A 24,345-nucleotide genomic window follows, 5' to 3' on the forward strand; every position below is an offset into this window, starting at 1 on the left:
ACAGGGTCTCACTAAGTTGCCCAGGCAAGGCTCAAGCTTATGATCCCCCTGCCTCAGCCTCCCAGAGTGCTAGGATTACAGGTGTGCACCACCATGCCTGACTTGCTTGTTTTTGTAAATAAAGTTTTATTTTGAATTCAGCTATACCCATTCGTTTACATACTCTCTGTGGCTGCTTCTGCACTACAATAGCAGAGTTGTGTAGTTGCAACAAAGACCATATGGCTTACAAAACCTAAAATAGTTACTGTTCATGGAAAAAATGTGCTTAGTCCTGCTCTTGAGTAAAGGTCACATTTTCCAATTTCTTCAAATGTCTAGATATGGTGAGTGATACGGTATCAGACTTGGGATTGTGCTATCTTCAATGAAGAGCTGTGATCCTCCAGCAGTCAACCATCCTCCCGAGGGTGGGGAGCAGGTAAGAGCTCCTCCCCCTGCTCAGGTGGAGTTCAGCAGCAGGTGAAGATCAAGGGCCTCTTCCTTCTTTCCTTCTTTCCTTTCCTTTCCTTCTTTCTTTCCTTCCTTCCTTCCTTTGTTCCTTCCTTCCTCCCTTCCTTTCTTCCTTCCTTCCTCCCAAATTCCAGCCACTGAGGCTCTCTGAATCCTGCCCTGCCTTTGCTCAACTTCTCAAGCCCTGACCCTGAAGGCTTCCAGCAGGGACTTGGCCTCCCTGCAGCAGCACTGATTGGGAAAGCTCACTCACAACTCACAACTCACACTCAGCTCAGAGCACAGCTCACAGCTCACAGGTCGAAAAGGAATCGTTAGAACTAGAAGTTCCCCAGTGCTCGGCTCTTCCAACCATCAGCTGTCCCCCATTTTCAGTTACTCTCCAGTGCTTTTAAGTAGCTATTCTTTATTTCTGTCCAGTTTTTAACTGTCTGCAACAGGGGTAATCTAAAATGAGTCACCTCATCAATACCAAAAGCGAACCTACCAGATGACTATTGAACTTAATTATCTTAATTTTACACCCTTAGGAAGATAAATCCTAATGACAGAAAAAAATCTTAAACCCCATGCAGTATTTCTATCGCTAACAGTAATACTGGAATGTCTTGTTCAGGCCAGTGTGCAAGAGCTAAGGCTGTAAAAAGCCAGGGATGGCCAGGTGTGGTGGCACACACCTGTTATCCCAGCACTCAGGAAGGCTGAAGCAAGAGGATCACCACATATTCGAGGCCAGCCTCGGCTACATAGTGAGTTCAAAGCCACCCTGAACTACAAAGTAAAACCTTGTTTTAAAAAACAAAAAACAGACAAACAAAAAAGCCAGGGATGCAGGTTTCACCCTTAGGTAAACACTCATGGTGTAAGAAAAAGGGACACCAACAGAAAGCAAAAAAGAAGAAACAAAGAACAAAGGGACAACAGCCAATTGTGATGGTATACACCTGTAATCCTAGTAGTTTGGAAGCTGAGACAGGAGGACTGCAATTTAGAGGCCACCCTGGGCAATTTAGTGAGACTCTGTCCAAAAATAAAATTTAAATGAGGCAGGAGTATCCCCATAAGTTTGAGCCCAGCCTGGGCTACATAGTTGAAGGGCAGTCTGAACTCCATAGTGAGACCCTGTCTCAAAACAACAAGAATAACTAAAATAAAAATTTTAAAACTCTGGCGGGGGTCCCAGTGGGAGAGTACTTGCCTAGCATGTGTGAGGCCTTGAGTTCAGTCCCCAGCCCCAAAACAAAGTAATATTGATATATTTTATATTTGTTATAAGATAAAGCTTATTAGGAATTCACATTTTTAGTTTAAGAAAAAGACATATAAGAATAAAATAAAAGTTAAAGGAAAGCCTATAATGTTAAATTCTTTAGAGACACAGTATTATGTATTCATAACTTTTCAGCTGGGCATGTAACACATGCCTATAATCCTAGCCCATGGGAAGCTGAGGCAGGAGGACTGCAAGTTTTGAGGCCAGCCCAAGCTACACAGCATGTCTCAAAAAAAAAACTAAAAAATAAAAATCAATGTAAGTATTTTCCAGCTCTGTCCATTGAAAGGGCCTAAATATGATGTCACCCTAGTAAAATGGCCACAGCCAGCACCCACGTCTTGGGACTCTTAAATAGTACCATTTCCCACTAATGGGAACCAGAGTTCCTTGCAATCAGTTCTGAAACACAATAAGCACACACTGGGATGAACTATTTTGTGCCAGCAAATAGGGAATTGCTCACAGACTAGTTAATGAGTGTGACACAAGAAGACACAGGCACCAACAAGAGGGGACCTTTCTTGACCAAATGTGGAATAAACTGATCACAGAAGAATGACTGGGTTGCACTCCACCCTTCTGCAATGCTCCATGAATCTGTACTGATATGAAAGAGAAAAGACAACAGCAAACATTTTGTTACTATCTGAGGTGACTATCACAGCACTTAGTTGGAAATTTAGTAATTAAAGGCAAAGATTAAGAGTCCAGACTGTCTTTTTAGAAGGAACTACAGTTCTTCCTTACTTGATAAAGGAAAACTCTTGGTAGAGGTGGGTAATAGAGAAATGACAAATTTAGAAAAATCATCATTTTGTAACCCTTAATGAAATAACAGATTCAGATAAAGATCATCAATGAAAACTAAAATCATTAAGTACTGTAAATAATAGCTCTTGGGCAACAGGATATGTTTGGTTCCACACCACCCCACAGCAGACAACCTGTCAATGACAACAGGACAGCTATGTTTGAAATGGCTAGCATACCAGTTGCTCCTCCTTGAACCAAACCACAGCACCAGAAATCGCAGGATGGCTGGCCTTTAGGGTCCACGCATGGCTGTGCTGTCAGGCGGCTTGTACCACTGGGGGTACAAACGGATCAAATCCCTTTTATCCATTTGTCCACTAAAAAAATTAATAAAAAGCTGCCCGCTGGGACAGCATGGATGCATGGAACCGGTGGTTCAAGCCACCTAGCAGGGAAACATGTGAACGGCGGTCCTGTCACCAACGTGTTAAGAGTGTCTCCTGACTGGGTGCAAGAGAAGTCCACAGCAAGGCCTAGGAAAGATTCTGGCTCCAAATGTTGAACCTAAATAAGCCTGCAGGCCTAACCGCTCATTTACAATTAATCTAAGGGGAAAAAAACAATCTAAAGGACAGGCAAGGAAAATAAGAGACATCTAAAATGTGGGCCTTCTATACAACTGGGCTGACTGCTTCGAAATGTCAAGGCTATAGGTAAAGTGGAGGGGTAGGCTGTTTTTGTTAGGAGAGACACAGAGCCAAGGACAGTGCTATACTCCTATAATCCCAGCTACTTGGGAGCCTGAGGCAGGCAGACCACCAAGTTCAAGGCCAGCCTGGGAACTTTAGGGAGACCCTGCAATAAAATAAAAAATAGAGGCAGGCAGCTGGGGGTGGAGCTCAGTGGCTGAGCACTGGCCTAGCATGTGTGAGCCCCCGGGGTTAATCCCTAGTACTGCCCCTCAAAAGAGCCAAGGGAGGCATAATCAAAGGCAATGTAACACATCTTAATTGCTTTGCAGCCACCCCCAGCTCAGTTTCCCTAAGTGACCTTTGGGGCTCACTTTTCAAGATGGAGACTTGAGCCTTGGCTCCCCAGTGGGTGTGCCATCTGTGGCCCAGGCCCTGCGGTCAGGACTGGCAGGGCAGCCCTGCAGGATGGAGGCTTCGAGGACAGCAGGCAGGAGCATGGTGGGAAGGAAAAGGGGCATTAGACTGAGTGCCTCTGTCCTCGATGTCCTAGCACTCGCAACTGCCACAGAATTCGTCTAGCTCCTCTGCCCTCTCACTGCAAGTGTGAGGAGGTAACTTCTCTCTGCTGTGGTGAGAAACCAAGGGCAGCCTGGAGACAATGCTCACAGGAGACCAAGGCTCGAAGTATGCTGTCCATCCAAGGGGCATGAATGCAGCCAACAACTGCAGGAATAGAAGTGGGTCCTTCCCAGTGGAATCCTGGTGGGAATCCAGGCCGGGCCACACCCTGACTTCAGTCTTTTGCAGGAATCCAGCTCAGCTGACTCTCAGCAGCTGAGACAACACCCAGGTGTCCAGCCGAGGCCTGACTGTGCATATGCTGGGCAGCTATGGGGGACTAGGACAGCCAGCATGCTTTTAGTATAGGTGCTGCCGAAGTGAGCACTGGCCAGCCTGCTTTGTAACGTACTCTTTTCCACCCATTCAGGGATCGGAAAACTTTTAGCTCTTTTGTAATTATTTACTTACAAATAACATCTGCTCGATTATGTCTTTTGCCTTAGGAGTCCCTGTGATTACTCCTGCCCTCGAAACTCCCCTTCTGTACACACTTTTCTTTTTTTTTTTTGGTACCAGGGATTGAACTCAGGTCCTTGCGCTTGCACAGCAGGGGGCAAAACCACTGAGCTAAATCCCCTGTACACACTTTTCTAAATGGTTCCCCAGCTCCTGTATAAAGACACAGGGCTGAAGCCACTCTCCCCTGGATAAAACCTCTCTCAGCAACAGGACTGTGCTGCCCAGAAGTGTGGTCTGTGAGCTCAGCTCTCCACCACGTAGGCACAGGAGAGCCATACTCTGCGCTGGGCTGGACTGAACCGGACTGGACCCCACCACGGCCTAATATGAGGGCAAGCACCATGCTGATGCTGAGAGAAACAGTGTAAGCCACACATTTAGCTTAAACTTCCCACAGGCTATGCTTCAAAAGTAAAAAGAAACAGATGAGATTGATTTTAGTAATGTGCAGTTAAAGATATCCAAACTATAATTTCAACATGTAATCAATGTAACAAAATTAATGGAAATTTTTTAAAAAAGATATTTGGGGGGATTTGAATTTAGAGTGGGTGTCTGATAACATTAGAGAAATATTCTTTTTTTCATTACCAGGGATTGAACTCAGGACCTTGTGCTTGCCAGGCAGGTGCAGCGCTACTGAGCTACATTCCCAACTAGAGAACTATTAAGTACTTTAGGTGTGGACAATGTGTTTATTTTTAGGAGATGTATGCTGAAGTTCTTAGGGGTAAAATGTCCTGATGCCTGTGAACTCCTTTCAAACTGTCAGCAGAAAGGTGTAAGAATGCACCTCCCTACACAAATCAGGTAAATCCCGAAATGTTAACAGTCATCAAATCTGGGCAGTGGGCACACAGGCTTAAGAGTAAGTTACCAAAAAAAAAGGTTTGGCTGAAATAAGGAATTTAACAGTGACTAGAAAATAAGGAGATGGTCCAAAATTCAGAGTGAAATTAAATAAATAAAGTAGAAAATATGAGAAGATTGTAACAGAGGATCAATAATATATAGGTCCAAGGGCCTGGGGATGTAGCTCAGTGGCACCGTGCCTGCCTGGTAAGCACAAGGTCCTGAGTTCGATCCCCGGTACCAAAAAACAAAATAATATATAGGTCCAAAATTTAATTAAAAATGAAAGAATTGGGCCCGGGATTTAGCCTGCACCTGCTTTCCAAGCTCAAGGTCCTGAGTTCGACCCCTGGTACCAAAAAAAAAAGAAAGAATTGAAGTCAACTTTTAGAAAGCTGACAACAGACCACTGTGTTCTCTCTTATATGGTGGTCCATCTTCCTGCTGTAGGGTGTACTTCTTGTCCTACTTTTACTTGGCCCAAATTCACTTTGCAGAGCCTGTGTCTTTTCCTACCTTTAATAAAACTTTGCTACCGTTAAAAAATAAATAAATAGCTGACAATAACCCAAAATGTTCCGATTGAATAACCCCAAAACAGCAAATAAAAAAGACACAATTCTAGACACATTCCCTTGAAATTTCAGGGTGCTAAGTTAAAGAGGGGTTGCACCCCTAGGGAAAAAAGGTCTGAAGGGGAAGGGGAAGTGGGAGGGGTAGGGGAAAGGAAAGAAAGGAAAGGAATAAATATGAGAAAAGGAAAAAACGGAAACAAAGTCTTTGTAAATAGGGAGGGGTGGAGGGGTTGAAGGGAGGGCAGGGGAAGGGGGAAAAATAAGAACTGAGATACATCACATACAGGTACAAGTTCCCAATGATGAATGTAACTGTATTGTATACCTAAAATGGACCAATAAACTTAATGAATAAAAAAAGAGGGGTGTACCCTAAAACTCTTCTAGGGAAGGAAAGAGAAAAGAAGGCCACCTCGAACAGCACCACAGCCTGGCACCAGGCACATGCTCCACCGCACCTCTGTATACAACCAAACAACAGGGAATGTGCCCTGGAGTCTGGAGGAAAGGGGTTTGCTGATAATCAAGTGTAGGAGTGGAAGAAGGGCACTGTGGACTGCAAATACTGTAACAGAAATGCTGACTCTAGATGGCTTACACACCAACACAGAAACTGATATTGCAGAGCCATAGCACAATCAGCAGGCGGGCAAGGGCACCAAGATCGGGCACCAAGATCAGGCTCTGTCGGCTGGCTCTCCCCTCCACCATCATTGCAGACCGCTTCTTCAGGTGTGGTCCCTCAGCTGAGATTAATAAAGAGCTTCCAGCAGCAGCATCTTCCTCACTGATGCCAGGGAGAGAAGCAACGTCCTCTCTGCCCTTTTGCCTGGGCCGACCAATTTAGATTCCATGTCCAGCCTTGCCCAGGAACAACTGCCAAGGGAGTAGAGTGTGTGGTAGGTCTTAGGGGCACTTTCTAAAGTTGGGCTGAAAGCACAGAGGTTAACAACACTAGGGTTCCATAAGGAATGGGGAAGGAGGGGATGGCGAAGTGGTAAGTAACAAGTGTCCACTACAGCTTATTCCCCACGCACCCTACCTTAAGTTGTTTCAGGATGTATTCCAGAAAACAAGGAGTAAACTCAGTAAGTGACGTGGGCTTGGGGACAGAGGCTTCAGCCTGGGAGCTCAGCGAAGAGAAGATCAGGCGGCAGCTGTATGCAACCTTAAAGAGCAAATATGTGTCTAAATTGCAGGAGAGTACAGTGAGCCAAGAGGAAGGCCTTTTTTTGGGGGGGGCAGAATCAAAGGAAATAAACAGCATGACTAAGAGGATTTTACAATAAGATCAAGGAATATTAAAGACAGGAGAAAAGCAATCAGCGATAGTGGCAAAAACAGAGCTATACAAGAAAGCCAAAGTCCAAATACAAAGCTGATTAAATCCTGGCAAGGATTTTAAGCAGGTGATGGAGTCTAAGTGAAGAGAATCCATTTGACCTTGATTGGTCACTCTCCTCTGAGTGGTCCAGACCTATAAAGAAGGAAATGTAACCCCAGAATTCACTACTTGGCCTTGCCATGAACAATATTCACATATCTGCAATAATGTAAATGATGTTGACCTATCTTCAACTTGAGAATTAACCTGTAACTTGGCTGTGGTTGTAGGGCAGAACGTAAATGTTAGCAATTGTAAGAATGAATTTGATCGGGCCGGGGATTTAGCTCAGTGGTTCTGCCTCCTGCCTCACAAGCGCAAGGTCCTGAGTTCGATCCCTGGTACCATAAAAAAAAAGAATGAATTTGATCAAGTATAGCTTTTAGGAAGTAGAAGTTGGAGCAAGAAGGTGGGAGGAAAAAAATTGATTATTAATGTCCTCATACAAAAACGCACTGCCCTGAGGACCAAAGTCGAAGAACACTGTTCTAGAGTTATAAAAAGTGGGAATATAAAGTCACCACAACTCATCTGAGAGTTAATATTATTCCCTAAAGTTAATATTACTCCCTAAAGTTGGAAATCAAGAAAGATATATATGACTTAATTTTGAGAGTAACCATCAAACAAACTAAACTGGAAATGGTTAAAAGTTGACATTTCTGGGCTAGGGACAAGGAAGCTGGGAAGGGTAGACCACTGTTTTCACCATAACTTCTTTTGTTCTGACTTGTTACTAAGTAGTTGCAGTATTCTGACAAAAATTCAAAACCCAAATAACTTTACCCTTCGTTTCCTTCTGCTCTGCTGTTCCATATCCCAAATCCTGCACGGCCCAGCTGTGGCCAACCTCTCTGACCACTCACCCTGCAGCAGCCATACGAGGGCTAAGCTCCTAGCAGACTGAGCCTTTTCCACTGCTCTCTGCCACCTGCAAGGCTGGCCTTCTCTCTGTGTTCTGCTTGTTTCTGTTCTACCCTTGGTCCTAGGCTTGGGAAGGCTCCTACCCTCCCAAAGCTGAGCTGGCTCTCCATTTTATAGGCTCAGAAAAAGAGAGCACCAATCTCATAGTTGTCCTTCTAAACACTTCAACATCAGGCAGACAGTTAAGTCTGCCTCTGCCACCCAACTCCATGAGGAAAGTCAATGGCCCCAGCCCCAGCTGAACACAAGGCTTGGGGTGCTCTAGGCACCTCACTCCATCCTGGGACGGATGACTAGATGAGAGACCGATGCGCTGCATATCCATCAGCATTCAGCAGGCAGGGAACTCAGTGCTTAAGCTGAATTACAGCGGCAGAGGAATGAAACAATCTTATCCTTCAGACGAGTGTCCGAACACTAAACAGATGAAAGATGGAGTTTCCCAAGGATGTCAGTCAGGAAGTGGTTTAGTATGACACTTAAAGCCCTGCCAAATTCATCTGAAAGGTGGTGTGTGGCTTAGGCCTTGACTGAAGGCCTGGGGTGGAAACAGTGGCAAGTGGCTGCTCTCACAGGACTTGCCTGTGGATGATGGGACAATGAGGGTGACTCTCAACATTGTGGATGGAGTAACTGGATGGCTAGGATGATCTTTACCAAAATGGAGAAGACAGGAGGAAGAGTGAGTTGGAAGAGGAACATCCAGAATCCCATCTGGGTGCCAGCTAGTAAATCTGCGATGCCCATGCACAAGTGCAGTGGGTTCAGAAGAGGCTGTCAGACGGAAGGCCCAGGAGGGGTTCAGGTGTAAGTGCTGAGTCGGGGCCACTGCCTCGAAGCTGTGCTGTGGCCCAGACCAACATTGGGCACAGAAGCAATGGAAATGCCCAATTCAAGACATGGCCGTGCAATGAAACATTATGTGGTGATTAAAAACGCTGGTGCAAACACCTCATCCAGACATTACCTATCTGCAGCTGGAAGATTTATGGCCTTTATTTTTCTTCTGTATATCCTAAAAAACTTTATTCTATAGAATACACATTATTTTTTTATAATAAAAAGGCAATGACGTTCTCTTCATTTCAGGGCAAGTGCTGAGGAAACCCACTCTCCTCGGCACGCATAGACAGCTAGGACACGCCATCATGGAAAGGAGGCAAGCCACAGCAGATGCACGCCACCACCCCATCCAGCCAACAGTCTGCGCGTGCACACAGGCTTACAGCCAAGGAAGACTAGGAGAACATTTAAAATCCCAACAGCAAGGGGAACTTGCCGGCTATTAATCACCAGGCAATTTATGTGGTATTAAGTAGTCTTAAACAGTTTTAGTTACATTACACTTTGCATGCTATCTGCAAAACACTAAATGTGTTCATAAATCTTGACTATAATTAAGATGAACTAAGCTTTAAATGTCATTTTGTCTCCTTTTATTATACCTGTGCTTTCCCTCCCATAACTAAGGGATGAGTTGAGTGCTATTTTCATATGTATAGCTGTACGATGTAATGTGCAGAATAGGCAGTCTTAACCTTTTTTGCCAGGGACCTTTTTGGCCTTCTGGACCCCTCCTCAGAAAATTTTTTGAAATGCATAAAATAAAATACACAGAAATGGATTGATGACGTTTTGAGACTCAGAGTTAGACTATGTGCTCCTCTTTAAACCATTAAATAACCAGATTGAGAGTAGTTATTAGGGTCTCATAATTACCCTAAGTGTGAAGCACTAATGAGCATATATGCTATCTCAAAATATCTGTGACAAATACAGTATGACATGACAGCATCTCTGATCTCTAGTGGTGACACTCATAGGGTTTTGTTTCACTTTGTTTTTGGCACTAGGGACTGGAGCCAGGCACAGAGACTGTGCAGGCCAGGCACTCTCTCTACACTGAGCTATACCCCCAGCCCACAGGTACTCCTACTGCTACTACGCTGTTACCCACAGTTGTCATTGAAGACCAAGATGGGGCGTCTGCGTCCCAGAGCCCCAAATGCTCCAGTCCGGAGTCAAAGCCCTGGACTGGCAGTGGTGGGACGGAAGCCAGGGTTCTCCTCTGAGTGCCGGGCTCTCTCTAACCCTGAGCTATACTCCCAGCCCGGAAAGATACAAACACTAAATAGAAGTTTTCTTTGTGTGGAATAATCATCAGAATGACTAAGTTTTTAATCTTCATATATATATGCATTTTCTAAGTTTCCGCTAATAAAATTTCACAGACATAACTAAAAAATAAAGAGCTTAATAAACACTATGCTTGTTTGTCTTAACCTGGAAGAATGACTATGAAATTTTATGTAGTTGCTTACAAGCTGTATTAAAATTTTTTAAATAGAGTGCTACCGGGCCGGGGATTTAGCTCAGTGGTTTCTCAGCCTGCTGCACAAGCGCAAGGACCCGAGTTCGATCCCCGGTACCAAAAAAACCAAAACAAAACCAAACAATAAAATAGAGTGCTACCATTTAAGCACTTTCAGCCTTCCCTAATTACTTGTTAGGATGACTTTACTCATTCCCATGGTCTGAAAACCCACTAGAATTATTTATCCTGGAGTTAAAAAGAACAAAAAGACAAACTGTCACAACTGCAGACATTCGTCTATTTTTTTGCCAAGTACAATTCCAAAAACAGCTGAAAATATCAGAGCAAATTAGCACTTAATATGGACTAATACCTTCTGCTGTTTACAAAAACATAAACCCCAGAAACACACAAAATTTATAGTTTGTTACTAAATATGTGTAAAAAAATTAAAATACAACTTACTGAAGTAATGGCAATACTTAGATGCCTTAAGCAACAGTGTTTTCCCTTAGCAGTTGGGCATATTAAAAGTATATTTATATTGGAAACACCTGCTTCATTAGTGTGAATGAATGAGGACCGAACCCATCTGAGTAACTTTCACCGACCCAGAAGTAAACACAGGAACATTAGTGTACTCGTATGGTCTGAATGTCTATTAAATAAATAAGATCTGGTCTCTGGGGGAAAAAGCCTTACGTACCCAAAGAAACCAACATGCTTTAATGTTTTCAGAAATGGTTCACATGTAGAAAGTCAACTCACACTGAAAAGTGTTCAACTTCATGTTTCAGCAGCAATGTGGAATGTCCCAAAGGAGATGGGGACAAAGGAAAATGGACATATCTCAGAAGCCAGCTTTGCTTTTTTCCGAATCTAAAAATAAAACCTTTAGACTACCCTATTAATATGTCTAGAAAGATCCCTTTTTTTGTGGAAAGCCTGCACAAACACAGAAATCAAATAGCTTTGTTTCAGTTAACAGGACCGAAGCATGTAAACAGAAAGCAGAGGCCACGCCTCGCCTCCCTACCTCTGCATCCTCCCCCCTCCCTCGGGAACCCCGCAGGGCTTCTGCTGGAGAGCCATTTCCGCAGCACTTGGGACGGCAAGTGAACATGCATGGTAGGCATGGAGCACACAGTGAGGCTCGAGAACCAGCACCCAGGGAAGAGAAGCAGGGTGCTCCAGGGCAGGACGCATCTGGGGACGGGGGACACACGGCACCAACTCACATCCAGCACAGAAAGTATCCCCCCAGATCACCTTGGCAGCAGGCAGGGCAGCAATTGCCAGCCATGCACTGGGCTTCGGCTGGGGCTGTCACTTCTACATCCCATCAAAGGAGCAAACTGCTGAGGTGGAATCCCTAGGTCCCAGGAGGTGGAAGGTGCCTGGGGGACCTGGACAGAGGTGCCATCTGCAGCACCACAGGTGACAGGAGACAGACCAGAGAGAGCTTGCTCATGGCTGATCCTTCGCCACAGAGTCACGATAAGAGCAGAAAGTGGGCAAGCCCCTGGCCTGGCAGCCCAGGGGTGTGCAGCGCCAATTGAGGTCTGTTGGAGAAGGGGTGGAAGTGAGAAAGGAGGGTTCTTCGGAGAGACAAAGTGAGTGAGAACCTGAGGACAACCAGAGCCCCCAGCATCCCTGTGCCTCTACACCCGAAGACCACATGCCGTGAGGAAGGAAATACCTCCTCCATGTGGCCCAGCTCACATCCCAGGGCTCCTCTGCCATGGTCCACCAAGTCTCTCCTGCCTCAGCCTCCCCTTCTGCAGGCCTTTAAGCAGCTCACGTTCCCTGGTGATTCAGGTCCTAGTCTCCTCCTGGCCTGGCTTCCACTTGGGTGGAAGCTCTTGCCATGGTAGGTAGGCCCCAAATGACTAGCAGTGCTCTCAGCACAGCCTGCTTGCATGTCTGCCCCTCCCTGACATGTTCCCACTAGCCGGCACAGCCGCTGTCACCACTGGTTATACGAGGAAAGTCTTGCTATACAAAGAGTACAACAGTCAGAGAGAAATGAAGCAAGCTGGCCCTAAATACTTCTTGGACTGAACCCAGGGGTGCTCTACCACTAAGCTACAACCTCAGCCTTTGTTTCAGTACTGGGGATTGAACCCAGGAACATCTGTCAGCCCTTTTAAAAAATATTTTTATTTTGAGACAAGGACTTGCTAAATCACCTAAGTTTCCCAGGCTGGATTCAAACTTGAGATCTTCCTGCCTCAGCATCCCAGAATGCTGGGACCACAGGCATGCCACCATGCTTCCGCCCACAATATTCTTTATGTAAATTATAAGACAAAGGAGGCAGAAGCCTAGCACTGAGACTCTCCAGCCCAGAGTCCCACAGACCTACCATAATTTAGAACAGTAACAAAAGAAAAGTGGTCTGTTTTTTTCAAGATTCAAACAAGACTCTGCTGAAAGTCCCCTCATCAAGTTCTTTTTTTTTTTTCTTTTTGTTTTTGAAACAAAGTCTTGCCATATAGTTCAGGCTGGCCTCGAACTCACAGTGATCCTCCTGCCTCACCCTCCCAAGTACTGGGATCACTGTGCTATCATGCCTGGCTCTTGTCAAATGCCCTGCTCACATAAAGTCACATTTGATGAAATGAAAGCTTCCAAAGTTTTGTTTTCTAGTGCTAACTGCTAAACGCCACTTCTTCTTCTTCGCCTAAACAACAGTTCTCTAATCTTTACAAGTAGGACTGGAGTCATAAATTTGTGCTTATGTGCTCAGAAGTAGTTTTTTCTTTAAAAGTCTATAATTAAGCTGCCCATGGTGACACACGCCTGTAGTCCCAGCACTTTGGAAAGCTGGGGCAGGAAGATCACAAGTTAAAGACAGCCTGTGAGACCTTGTCTCAAAATAAAAAAATTTTACAAGGGCTGGGATGCAGCTGAGTGTGAAGGCTCTGGGTTCGATTCCCAGTACTGAAAAACAACTGGGTACTGAAAAGGCCAACCTTGACTGAGCTACAGCGATGGAAGTTTAAAATGCACAAACCCTGTGACCCAGCAAGTTCTCTTTAGGAATTTCTCCCACAGATGAACTTGGCTATGAGCAAATGGTGTATGTAAAACACCAGTCGCTAGGGCCCAGGATTTAGCTCAGTGGTTCTGCTGCCTGCCTTGCAATCACAAGGACCCAAGTTCGATCCCCGGTACCAAAAAAAAAAAGCAGCTTGCTCATTTTCGTGTGACCGATGTGGTGTGTGGAAAAAAAAGAAAAAAAAAAACAACACCACTCGCTACAGCATTAACGAAGCTTTAAAAATTGGAGACACAAATATACAGACATTGAAAACTGGCTATGGTTTTTAATATATTCACACAACTGTCCAACCATCACCACTATCTAGGTTGGAAACGTTTTCATTCCCGCACTCCCAAGAACCCACTCTCTCAGCGGCACCTGTCGTGTTTCTCCCGTGGCTATAAACTGGCTTCCTGCAGAAACATGGGTGAGGTGGCCTTCTGTGTCTGCCCTTCCCCGATGCACCGGCAGTGTCATCCTGCACAGAGAGACCACATGCTGTCAGCCACCCAGTGGCTGTCAAGAATGCTCTGCCATGAACACTCATGTACGAATTCTCTCGGATGTGTACCTAGAAGCAGAGCTGCTGGGTCATAAGCTAACTCCTACATTTAACTTTTGCAGGGGCTGACAACTGGTTTCCGAAGGTCACACTATTTTCTATTCTGGTGGGTATCTGAAGGTTCTAATTTTGCTCTATCCATGCAGGGGCTGCTATTAGACACCATTTGATTACAGCCATCCTAGGGGCAAAGTGGCATCTCATGGGGTTGCGATCTGCATTTCCCTTGTGCTCAATGTCAATATACAATCCTCGATATAAGAAAACATTTCAGAAGGCTTCTCAGTAGGAGGTTCAAAGGTTAATGTTTTAGTCAAAATTCTATAAACTAAAAAACAATTTTAAAGAATATGCCAAACTCTTGAACACCATGATATGAAAAATAAGTTATTTCCCAGTCCAAGAAAAAATAAAAACAAAAAAGAAAACTGGTTTTAAAAAATCACAGTACAGGGCCAGGGATTTAGCTCAGTGGTTCTGCCACCTGCCTCACAAGCACAAGGTCCCGAGTTCGATCCCCAGTGCCAAAAAAAAAAAAAATCACAGTACATCCCACTCAATGGACTATTTAAACCCAAGCGTTAAAAAGAATGCTATGGCTCTATAGGAACTGATTCTGAACAATTCTCCAAGACATATTAGCTAAAAAGAGCAAATGAGTACAAGATCTTGTAGTTTATATAAAAACACACACTCCTACACACTCTTGTTTATATGTACACACATAACACATACAGACACATACAGAAAGATTTGTAATAATACAAGGTACTGGGCTGGGGATTTAGCTCAGTGGTTCTGCTGCCTGCCTCGCAAGCACAAGGTCCCAAGTTCAATTCCCAGTACCAAAAAAAATATATATATACAAGGTACTTCAGAATATTAAAAAAAATTTTTTTTTGAGACACGGTCTTTCCATGTAGCTCAGGCTAGACTTGAACTCATTCTGTAGCCCAGGCTGGCCTTGAACTTGCAGTGATGCTCCTGCCTCAGCCTCCCAAGTGCTAGGATTAGATGTGCACCATGCCTGGCATAATACTCAAATTTATTGAGACAAAAAATAAGGTGGTGGTTTCCAGAGGATAAGGGGAGGAGGAGAGAAGTTGAGAGCTCGTGTTTAATGGGTAGGAAATTTCCGTTTCACAAGATGAGGAGGGCTCTGGAGGATGGATGGCAGTGATAGTTGCAAAGCAATGTGAATGTACTTAGTGGCACTGAAGTGTACACTTCCAATGATGAGAATGGTACATTCGTTATGTCTACTTAGCCACGATACAAACTGAATCCACATGAGACGTGTTTTGGTGCTGAGGAATAAAGCCGGAGCCTCCTTATGTGAGGTGCACACTGTCCCATGGGGCTGCATCAACAGCCCCCCACACACATGTATCCACACATGCACACGTAATGCACACACGCACTCACTCACACATGCACACTGCCAAAGAGGAGGCTGCTCCTGGTGGCTGCTCCAGGGACAGCAACTTGTGTCAGCTGACGGGCTAGGAGGGAGCTCTTCCTCCATGTTACCTTAGCTTTCCTTCATGCTGGGCATGGAACCCAGGGCTTCGCACCTGATAAGCACATGCGCCACACATGCCTTCTACATGGCTTTTATGCCACTGTTTTCATTATATACTACATGCCTAAGTATTAACACTCACTGAAGTCAGCTGTGGTGGCACACACCTATAATCCCAGCACTTGAGAGGCTAAGGCAGGAGGACTGCTGTGAGTTGGAGACCAGCCTAGGCTACATAGTGGGTTCAAGGCCAGCCTGTACTACAAAGAAACTGTGCCTCAAAAGGAAAAAAAACTCATTTAAAACCCCTGCCTTATACAAGAAGCTTTTACCTTAGTCCTTAGTCTTTCATATTCCTTAAGTAAAAATATTTTCAATCCAGATCAGAATTCTGTTTTGAGGATATTTACTAGATTTTAATGTTGCAAGGTGCAAAAATTACATTTGCTACCCTAAGAATACAGTCACCACCTCCCAAGCACAAGGACCTGAGATCGATCCCTGGTACCAAAAAAAAAAAAACCCAAAAAGAATACAGTCACCAAAAGTATGTGTATATTTTCATCAGCTATTACAGAAAAGCCTCAAAATCATTACAGAAAATTAATGATTTTTTTGGTACTGGGGATCAAACTCAGGACCTTGCGCTTGCGAGGTGGGTGGTGGAACCACTGAGCTAAATCCCTGGCCCCCAAAATTAATGATTTTTATCAGTGTGCAACTTTTACTCCATCACAACCAAGCTAGCTGAATACAGAACCGTTTCAACAGAAGTTACCATTATCATAAATTCAAGAAAAAAATCAGCCTGCAATTACACAAGTTGGAAAATAAATCATGCTTATGTTACAGTCTACCCTAAAGCTTGAACTTACTGTCAGCTTGCAAACCTGCACTCTGGGTTCCTCTCAGTTTAGGGGTGAACCCACTTTGGTGAAGCCATGGGATCTTCTTCAGTCTCTCTGCAAGGAGCATGGAGCCCCGCCGAAGCAGTTGCCCGAAGGAGGCCTGAGGGGAGAACGAGGGGCTGTCCGACAACAGCCTGAGCCAAGCCTCATGGTGAAAAGCTTCAAAAAGGAGGAGCAACTTGGTAAAGAAAAGAGGAAAAGTTGAAGTGACACTTTATTCATGTGAAGCCAGAATCTGCTAAAGGTGAAGACCGGACGGCTGGTTCACCACCTAGCTAAGACACCTGCCTAAGTGGGCTCCGGATGGCATCCGTCCTAAAGCAAAACCCAAGAACAAGTATTTACCCATGAGACTCTCTTATGTGCACTAAACATGCATGTCTGAATACAGTACATCAATTTTTTTTTAGGAAGAAGATATGTGAGTATTAATCCGTTCGCAGAGTAGGAAAGTACTGTATTTTACCTAGAAAAGCTAAGAAAAAAATCATAACAGAAATTTACACATCTGAAAGACATGATAAAGTAGGAAAAACATCTGCATGATGACAAAGAGTTAATATCCTTAATCCATTAACAGTTCCTACAAATCAACTTAAAAAGAAATATCCTGATGGCCAATGATTACCAAGGTTCAGTGATAATCCAAGAAACACTGCTTTGGAAAAAGGATACCCTTCCGGGGAGTCTGAGCAACCAGCCCTTCCTCAGCCTGCTGTGGGAGCTGGAGCAGCCACCCGGGAAGGGGATGCCGCAGCACCAGAGCAAGCCAAGTGCAGGCAGCCAGGCTTTCCAGCAAGCAGCCGGCGAGGGAGCTCAACCTTGTATGACTGTCCGCAGCCAGGAGCTGGGAGAACCGAGAGGGTGGCGGCAGAACACATGATGGGAAGTCAGCACAGACTGTACCGCTACAGAAAAGAAACAAGGGACAAATACACAAGGTGGAGAGACGCAGATCATGCACAACACCATCCCATCTGTTAAAAACATAAAAAGCACATATCCATAGTCTTAGAAGACTGAGAAGATCGACAGCTATTAACGGTAGTGTGAGCATACAGCAAGGGGGAGCTTTCATTTTTTATTTGGTAAACTTCTATAAAAGCATGTATTATTTTTGTAATTATTTTTAAAAGGAAACTAAGATATTAAGCATTTATTTACTAAAGACAAGTTCTATCCTTTTTGCTCAAATGACATTCTCCTTCAAAAGCAGGGAAGATTTTGTTTTAAATCATTTTTCCTTTCTATATTTCTTAGGAGAAACTTGTATAGCTTCTAAATACATAAGCAATCTGAGAAAGACTATTAAAAACACAAGCCACCCCTCCACACCTAACATCCACAGGCAGAGAGCCATTCACTGCCCACACTGCACTGAGGGCAGACAATTCCGAGTCAGTGTACAAAGCATGGCCGTCCAACTCCCACCAGCCTAAATACTCCGAGTACAAAGAACCTCCTGTCAGCCAGCCAGGCCCAGGGCCCAGCCTGAAGCACAGCGGGAAGGGGACCGACAATTCAAGTCACATGATCAGGAGCAGAAACAAACTTGGGCTTGGGGTCAGTGTGATCATCTTCATTTCTTCCCACACTTATTAGCCTCACTCAAACCTCGCCCTCCACGATTCCTGAATGGAAGTCTGTTGCAGGTATCTACAGCAGCTTCATACCAAGGTATTAGAAATCAAGAGAGAAACACAACGAAGTGCTACTTGGGGTCTCAGCTGGAATCACAATGCAACATATGTGAAAACTCAAGATTTTTTTGTACTAAAAGAAATGGGAAATGTGAAAAGTCAACCAGAACACTCTGCTTTACCACACAGCATTTTTGAAACCCAGGGGTCAGATATGAAATATGGAATAACCACAGATCCAGACAGAAAAAGCCTGATACTCAGCCTGATAGTTGAAAAATAAGGAACAATTCATTGTCACAAAACTGCAGAACACACAACAGTACCAAAGTCATTCAAAGTGCACCTGATATGGCACCCGAGTGTCGGATCTAGAATGGCCTGGGTCACCAGTTTCTTAAGAAAGCACCCACTCTGCTCTAGGCCCCAAGAGCCGGCTGGCGTCTGGGGAGGAGCAAGGAAAGCAGTGCCACTAGCCAAGGCCTCTGCCACCTTAGGACAGCTCTCAGGAGGGCGTCCTAGGGGCCACACTCGGTTCCCATACCTGAACCACATTACCAGGGTTTGCTAACACTGACCAGTCAGTGAGTCCCCAAACCAGAGCAAACACAGCAGTGTGCTGAGGGTCATGCGGCCACGGCAGCCTGCAAGTGACGTGCTCAGACACCTGCTCCCAGGGGACCTGAAGCTGCAGGTCACCAGTTCCAGCTCTCATCTGACACCCGCCCCTAGATCGTGCTGTGACTACCAAGTAACTCTCCCCAAATGGACCTTTCAGGGCTCAGGGAAGTGACTTTTTTTTATTATATGGCACAGTTTGGCACAGTTATGTCTTTAGTCTTTGGGGTACATTTATACTGTCCAAGAGCAGAATATCTTTTTTTTTCCTTTTTTTTAAAAACAGATTGCCAAACCAGGACATATACTAAAAAAAAAAAAAAGGAAGGTTACTTACCTGAGCCCTAACATCCCAGCTACCATGGAATCCTGTTGGAGCTGGTCTACAGAAGCAAGGTGTATTCTGGGGAGTCACATGTCACATCAAAGCAGGAACTGGTGTCTGTATTTTTATGGAGCCTAAAACAAAGAAAATTGTAAGTTGAAAGCCCCCATTGAGCTGTATGACCTTTTTCCCAGGGCTATTTGGGATATTTTGAAGATAATCACATAGTCAAAGCACTATGTTATTTCCCAGCTCACCTAGCTAGAAACAAAGGATAAACTGCAAATTACTGGCACATAATACACGGTGCTAAAATAAAGACTCATGCTGGTTCACATCAACACTATCACAGGTCTTGTCACCTCTGAGGGATATTTTGACTCTACAAAGCATACCGTGAGTAGTGATTTCTGCAAGTAGTATTTCTTCCACCATGTCACACAGAAACACTCAGGGAAAGAATATGTGTTCAAGATAACACAAAACATCAACATACCATTCCCCAAAGAACGTGCACAATCCAGAGGCAAAGGCTTCCTTTTTCAGCAAGTGGCTGAAGTTACAAAGGGCTGCTGCAATATCACATAAGGGGCTTTTAGCCCTGTGAGAAACAAAGCACCCAGGGAAACCAGGTGCCCGGGGAGATCCAACACCATCACCCAAAATACAGACGCATGGCTATTTCAGAGCAGTCATGGCTAAACTTCACAGAACAGCAAATCTGCACAGCCAATGAACTGAGTTATTAGTTTGATCATTTCTCTTTTGTTTTTGAACACATGTTCAAAAGGACTTTTGTCATTAAGAACTATCATTTCCTTGTTAAAACCTAAACTGTTTCATATTAGCTAATCTCTGATACCTTGCTGACCTGACAGTGGCACTTTTAGCTTTAGACTAAAAACAAAAGCACGGAGTATATACCTTAGAAACTATTGGCAATGACACACGTGATTCAACCCAGGAAGGGTAGGCCCCGCTGTTTTCTTTATGGCTAGGCAACAGCTGCCTGGATGGTACCTAGAATTCTCTTTTGAGGTGCAGTGAAGCCTCATAATTCCCTTAATCCCCTTAAACAAAGAGCCAAGCCATAGAATGCTTTGCAATCCCAGCCGTTGACAATATTTCTTGGTTACCTACACAGTATAGTAAAAAATCTCACCAGCAGCCTGGCTAGGAGGCCCTGGAAAAGTTGCAACTCCTCAAGGCCACCAGGTGATTTACTTGTAAACTGAGGGAGCTGGACTAAGGTTCCTTCCAGCTCTGTAAGTTTGAGATTCTTAACTAACTCAAGATTTTATGAGGGGAAGTCCGAGAATGAGAACAGTTAGGCAAAAACCCAAATCTATCTTGCACCCCCAGTTCTTAGGCAAGGAGACAAGTGCCCCCTTCCCAAGGCTTGGTCCTGCCAGACAGCTGCAGCAGCTGCAACACAGCTGCACATGATAGTGAGCACACATCCACTGGGCACAAATCCAGCAGTGTACATCTTATCGTGAAAAGGCCAAGGCCTTATTCTCTACCACAGCACTCACACCCACCCTTGGGATGGGAGTGGGGATGCTGCCCACCCCCATCCCTGCTTGCACTCGGTCCCCCACACACTACACCTACATCAAAGTTTCGGGGCCAGGCAGCTCTCGAGCAGAGAAGGTCCCTTCAAGACATAGGCAGAAGAGAATGGGGAAGGCAGAGAGCACAGCTCCGAGACAGCAAGCCCAGGAAGGAGGGCGCCTCTGATTTGGGGCTCCGAGGCAGGCCAGCAGCAGTGTGGCTGGAAGGGCCTGTGCTGAAGCTGAGGATGGGCCCTTTCAGGGACCAGCAGCAGCGCTCCCCCCAGCATGAAGACTGTGTCTGCCTGGCCTGCACGGATGACACTGGAACAGCAGGTGGGAAGAACAAGCAGGTGTTCCTGCACACGCCTTGGAATGCACCAGGTCAGGGCCGAACTTGACGCTCGCTCGTGTGCTACTACAGCGCCAAACATTTTCTCCCCAGAGAGAACTCAGTAGCCTGGTGACAAACTGCTCTTGGCCAATTAGGAGATTCCAACTGATAGTCACCTTTATAAAAGACTGGGTTCCAGAGCACATCACTTTTTATGCAAATAGCCCTGGAAGCAGTGGAACTCTGGCAAACAAGTTTACCTCTGCTGTTCTTTATTGTAGGTTCAAGCAATGAGCTCCTGGGCCATCTCCACATGGGAGAAGGCCCATTCTGGTGGGCACAACTCTTACTAGACTCATGGAGCCAGGTTTCTTTTCAAACTCCATAGCCTGCCCCCTGCCCCATTAGATGAGGTCCCACAGGGACAGAGAGGCAGGGGAAATAGCTCTGTCTAGAAGCTACAAACATAAGCACAGAATGCAAAGTTGTATCAGGGCCCTCCAAAAACACTGGGGTCTATGCCCTGTCTGGACCTCTCTCAGGGTTCAGCAGGCGGCGAAACCACTGAGCTAAATCCCCAGCCCCCTCTCAGGGTTCAAAAGGGAACAAGAGTAGAGTAGAGAGGACTACATAATGCTTTCCTTTTTTTTTTTTTTTTGGTACCAGAGATTGAACTTGGGACAGGTGCCGGAACCACTGAGCTAAATCCCTGGCCCCTACATAGTGCTTTCTTACTAGGTGAAACAAAGACTTGGTATTCCAAATGTAAAGCACTCAGGGCAAACTTTTAGCAACAAGAAATAGAACAGGGTGACAGGCCAGTACCAGCAAGAAAGCCATACATGGTTTCTCCCAGCTGAGGGGACATGCTGGGCTTTAGATGCCACTGAGGTCAGCCACAGGCCCTGTGAGGGGAACCTCTACTTTGGAAGCTGGCCGCACCGATTCAAGGGAACCTGAAGGGGTGCATCTGAAAGCAAAGCAGAGACCTCCACTGGTCCTGCATCTGGCTCAGATATACAAATATGGGAACCCTCATCTAGTGAGGTGAGCGTGTATGCACACGTGACTGTACCCCAGTGACAGCCATCTAGTTGACCTGACACTGAGTGATCTATGACAACTTACTTTATTTTTTTGTACCAGGAATCGAACTTGGGTCTGTCCTTGTGCTTGTGAGACAGGCGCCAGAACCATTGAGCTAAATCCTGGCCCACAACTTACTTTACTCTAATCAACTATGCTCCCACCAGATTTTGTCTTTTAAGGTTCTGATGTAACCAGGCAACAAAATAAAAACAAGACTTTCCTAGGGTTCCTTACTGGGATTTGAAGTAGAAATCCTGAAAACCCCATAACTAAGCCCATTTCCCTTTATGCCTAGTGGAAATTCCCAAAAGACCTAAAAAACCCAGACCCTGTCTTTTTATACAGACCCAGCATATTTCAAAAGACCCAAGAAGTTACCTTAATCTTGCTATGAAATGAAATTGCTGAGATCCAGATGAAAATTCTAGCCACAAAACCCAAAATTCTCCTCTTGAGTAGTAATTGCTTATTAGTGTGACTTTACTACCCAAACCCAAATATGCTTTATTTTTATAGTGTAACAAAACAATGAAAACGTGTGAGAGTCACACACCTCAAGCCACTTAGCATTACGTACCAGGACATTTGGTGCCTCAGTCACCAAGCACCCCTGAATTTGATCCTGTTATGTCAGACTTTGGGCCAACGATCTCGAACACTGGGAGGTACAACGTGCAAATGGCTTGGCAGAGCTCATTTGTGTTCCTGGAAAAATAACTAGAAGCATACATCTGTCTGATCGTGAGTCAGGAATATCAATTTTGAGGGAGGGCCCATTTCTGCCATGACCAACCCACACCTAAGCCATCATGCACACCAGAGGTATTCCCAGTAAGGCCTCGAAGGGTCTCCCTTGTGAAAGCAACCTTTTCAGACTCTGGACAACGACCTTAAGTCTTGGCGGGGGGGGGGGGGGGCGGCGGCACAGGAACATTACCACGGCTCTGTAAAAGTCACCTGAATTTTAGTTTGGGTGATTTAGTCATAACCAAAGTGAAAAGAGAATAAACTTTCAGAGGTAATTGACAGGAGTCAGAGCGATGCCATGAGCTTGCCCCTTCTCACCCCTTTCTGGTCCCAGTAATCCTGAGCACTCCAGGACGATGAAAGCCCGTCACATACTATGTCCCACTCCACTTATGTAACTGGAAGATCGCCGGCGGGGGGGTGGGGGGTGAGAGGGCGCTCGGAGTCCAAAGGCACGGCACCCCAAGAACCTCTGTGCACCAGGGGGCACGCTCTCGGCCCGGAGCCTTAGCTGGGCCCGGAGCCTTAGCTGCCGTTGGACGCAAGGTCCCCGCCCTCAGGTACTGATGGGAGCAGAACCAGCTCCATAGGATGAGCGATCGCTTGTCGGCCTTTTGGCTAAGATCAAGTGCATAGGATGAGCGGTGGGATCCAGGCACACGGTGTCCGTTCCTCGGCCAGGGGAGGGGGGCAATCACCTCCACCGACCGCCTCCGGCTACCCGGGGGAAGGAGCTGGCAGACTGGTCCGCTAGCAGCAGGAGCAGAAAGTCATGGAATGGGCGAGAAGGGGGGAGGCAGAGCCCGGAGATGGGGGTGAGCGCGCAGGAGCCCTTGTGGCGCACTCTCCCGACGGGAGGCGGACTGCGCACGCGCGCCGGTGGGGGGGCCGAGTAACGGGAGAGGGGGCGCGCGAGGGAGGGAGCGGGGAGAGCGCGATCCAGAGAGAGGCCGGGGCCGCGGGCGCGCGACGGCGCCGCGGCCCAAATCCCCAAGAAGGACAGGAGCGCGCGCAGCCCGCCCGACGAAGCCCCGGCGACAGGGGCGCCCGCGGGGCCGGTGCTAAGATGCGCGCAGAGAGCGGGCGGCGCCGGGTGAGGATGGCCCGGGGAGACTGCGCCGAGGACGTTCACCTGCGTGTGCGGGTGACAGGCCGAGGGGAGAGCCGCCACCGGCGGGAGGGGGAGGGTAGAGAGGAGGGACGCCATCCGTCAGCCTTATCGCTCGACCCCGTGGGCCCCTCCCGCGCCACGTCCCGCCCCTACCCCCCCGCCCTCCGGCAGGGGTCCCCGCCCGCGGGCGCGGCGGTCCCACTCACAGTCTCTCCTCCTCGCCTCCTCCTCCTCCTCCGCTCGGCGCGGCGGCGGCGGCGGCGGCGGCGGCAGCCATTTTCGGGACAGCTTTTACCACAGCCCTCTCTCCGAGAGGAGGGAGCGCGCGCGCCGACGCCGGGACCCCGCACGGCGGACGTCGCGCCCCGCCCTCCCGGCCAGTCCGCACGCTGCTGCACCTGCGCGCCCGCGCCCCGCCTTCGGCGCCGCCAGGAGCCTGCCCTCCATTGGTTGCCGCAGCCGGGCTGGGGTGGGGTCTCGGCGGAGGCGCCCTCCATTGGCGAGAGTTCCTGTCCGTTTGGGCGAGGGAAAAGGGGACGGACCCCTGTCCCGCCGCCGATTGGTTGCCTTCGGCCGTCATTTGGGGA

General features: G+C 46.5%; 1 protein-coding gene across 1 annotated transcript in view; it reads right to left on the bottom strand.

The window, feature by feature from the left end:
• Mecp2 (methyl-CpG binding protein 2) overlaps positions 1-24,109 on the bottom strand; it is a 56,903-nt gene extending 32,794 nt beyond the window's left edge. Inside the window, exon 1 of the mRNA XM_087204075.1 lies at positions 23,965-24,109. Within this exon, the coding sequence (XP_087060201.1) occupies positions 23,965-24,035 (71 nt within the window). The 5' untranslated portion in view covers positions 24,036-24,109. The remainder of the gene's footprint in view (positions 1-23,964) is intronic.
• Between the last annotated feature and the right edge of the window lie 236 nt (positions 24,110-24,345).

The sequence above is a fragment of the Heterocephalus glaber genome, unplaced genomic scaffold (genome assembly GCF_053883595.1).
Source record: "Heterocephalus glaber isolate CG9 unplaced genomic scaffold, H.glaber_assembly_v1.0 deba00001861, whole genome shotgun sequence".
Lineage (NCBI taxonomy): Eukaryota > Metazoa > Chordata > Mammalia > Rodentia > Bathyergidae > Heterocephalus > Heterocephalus glaber.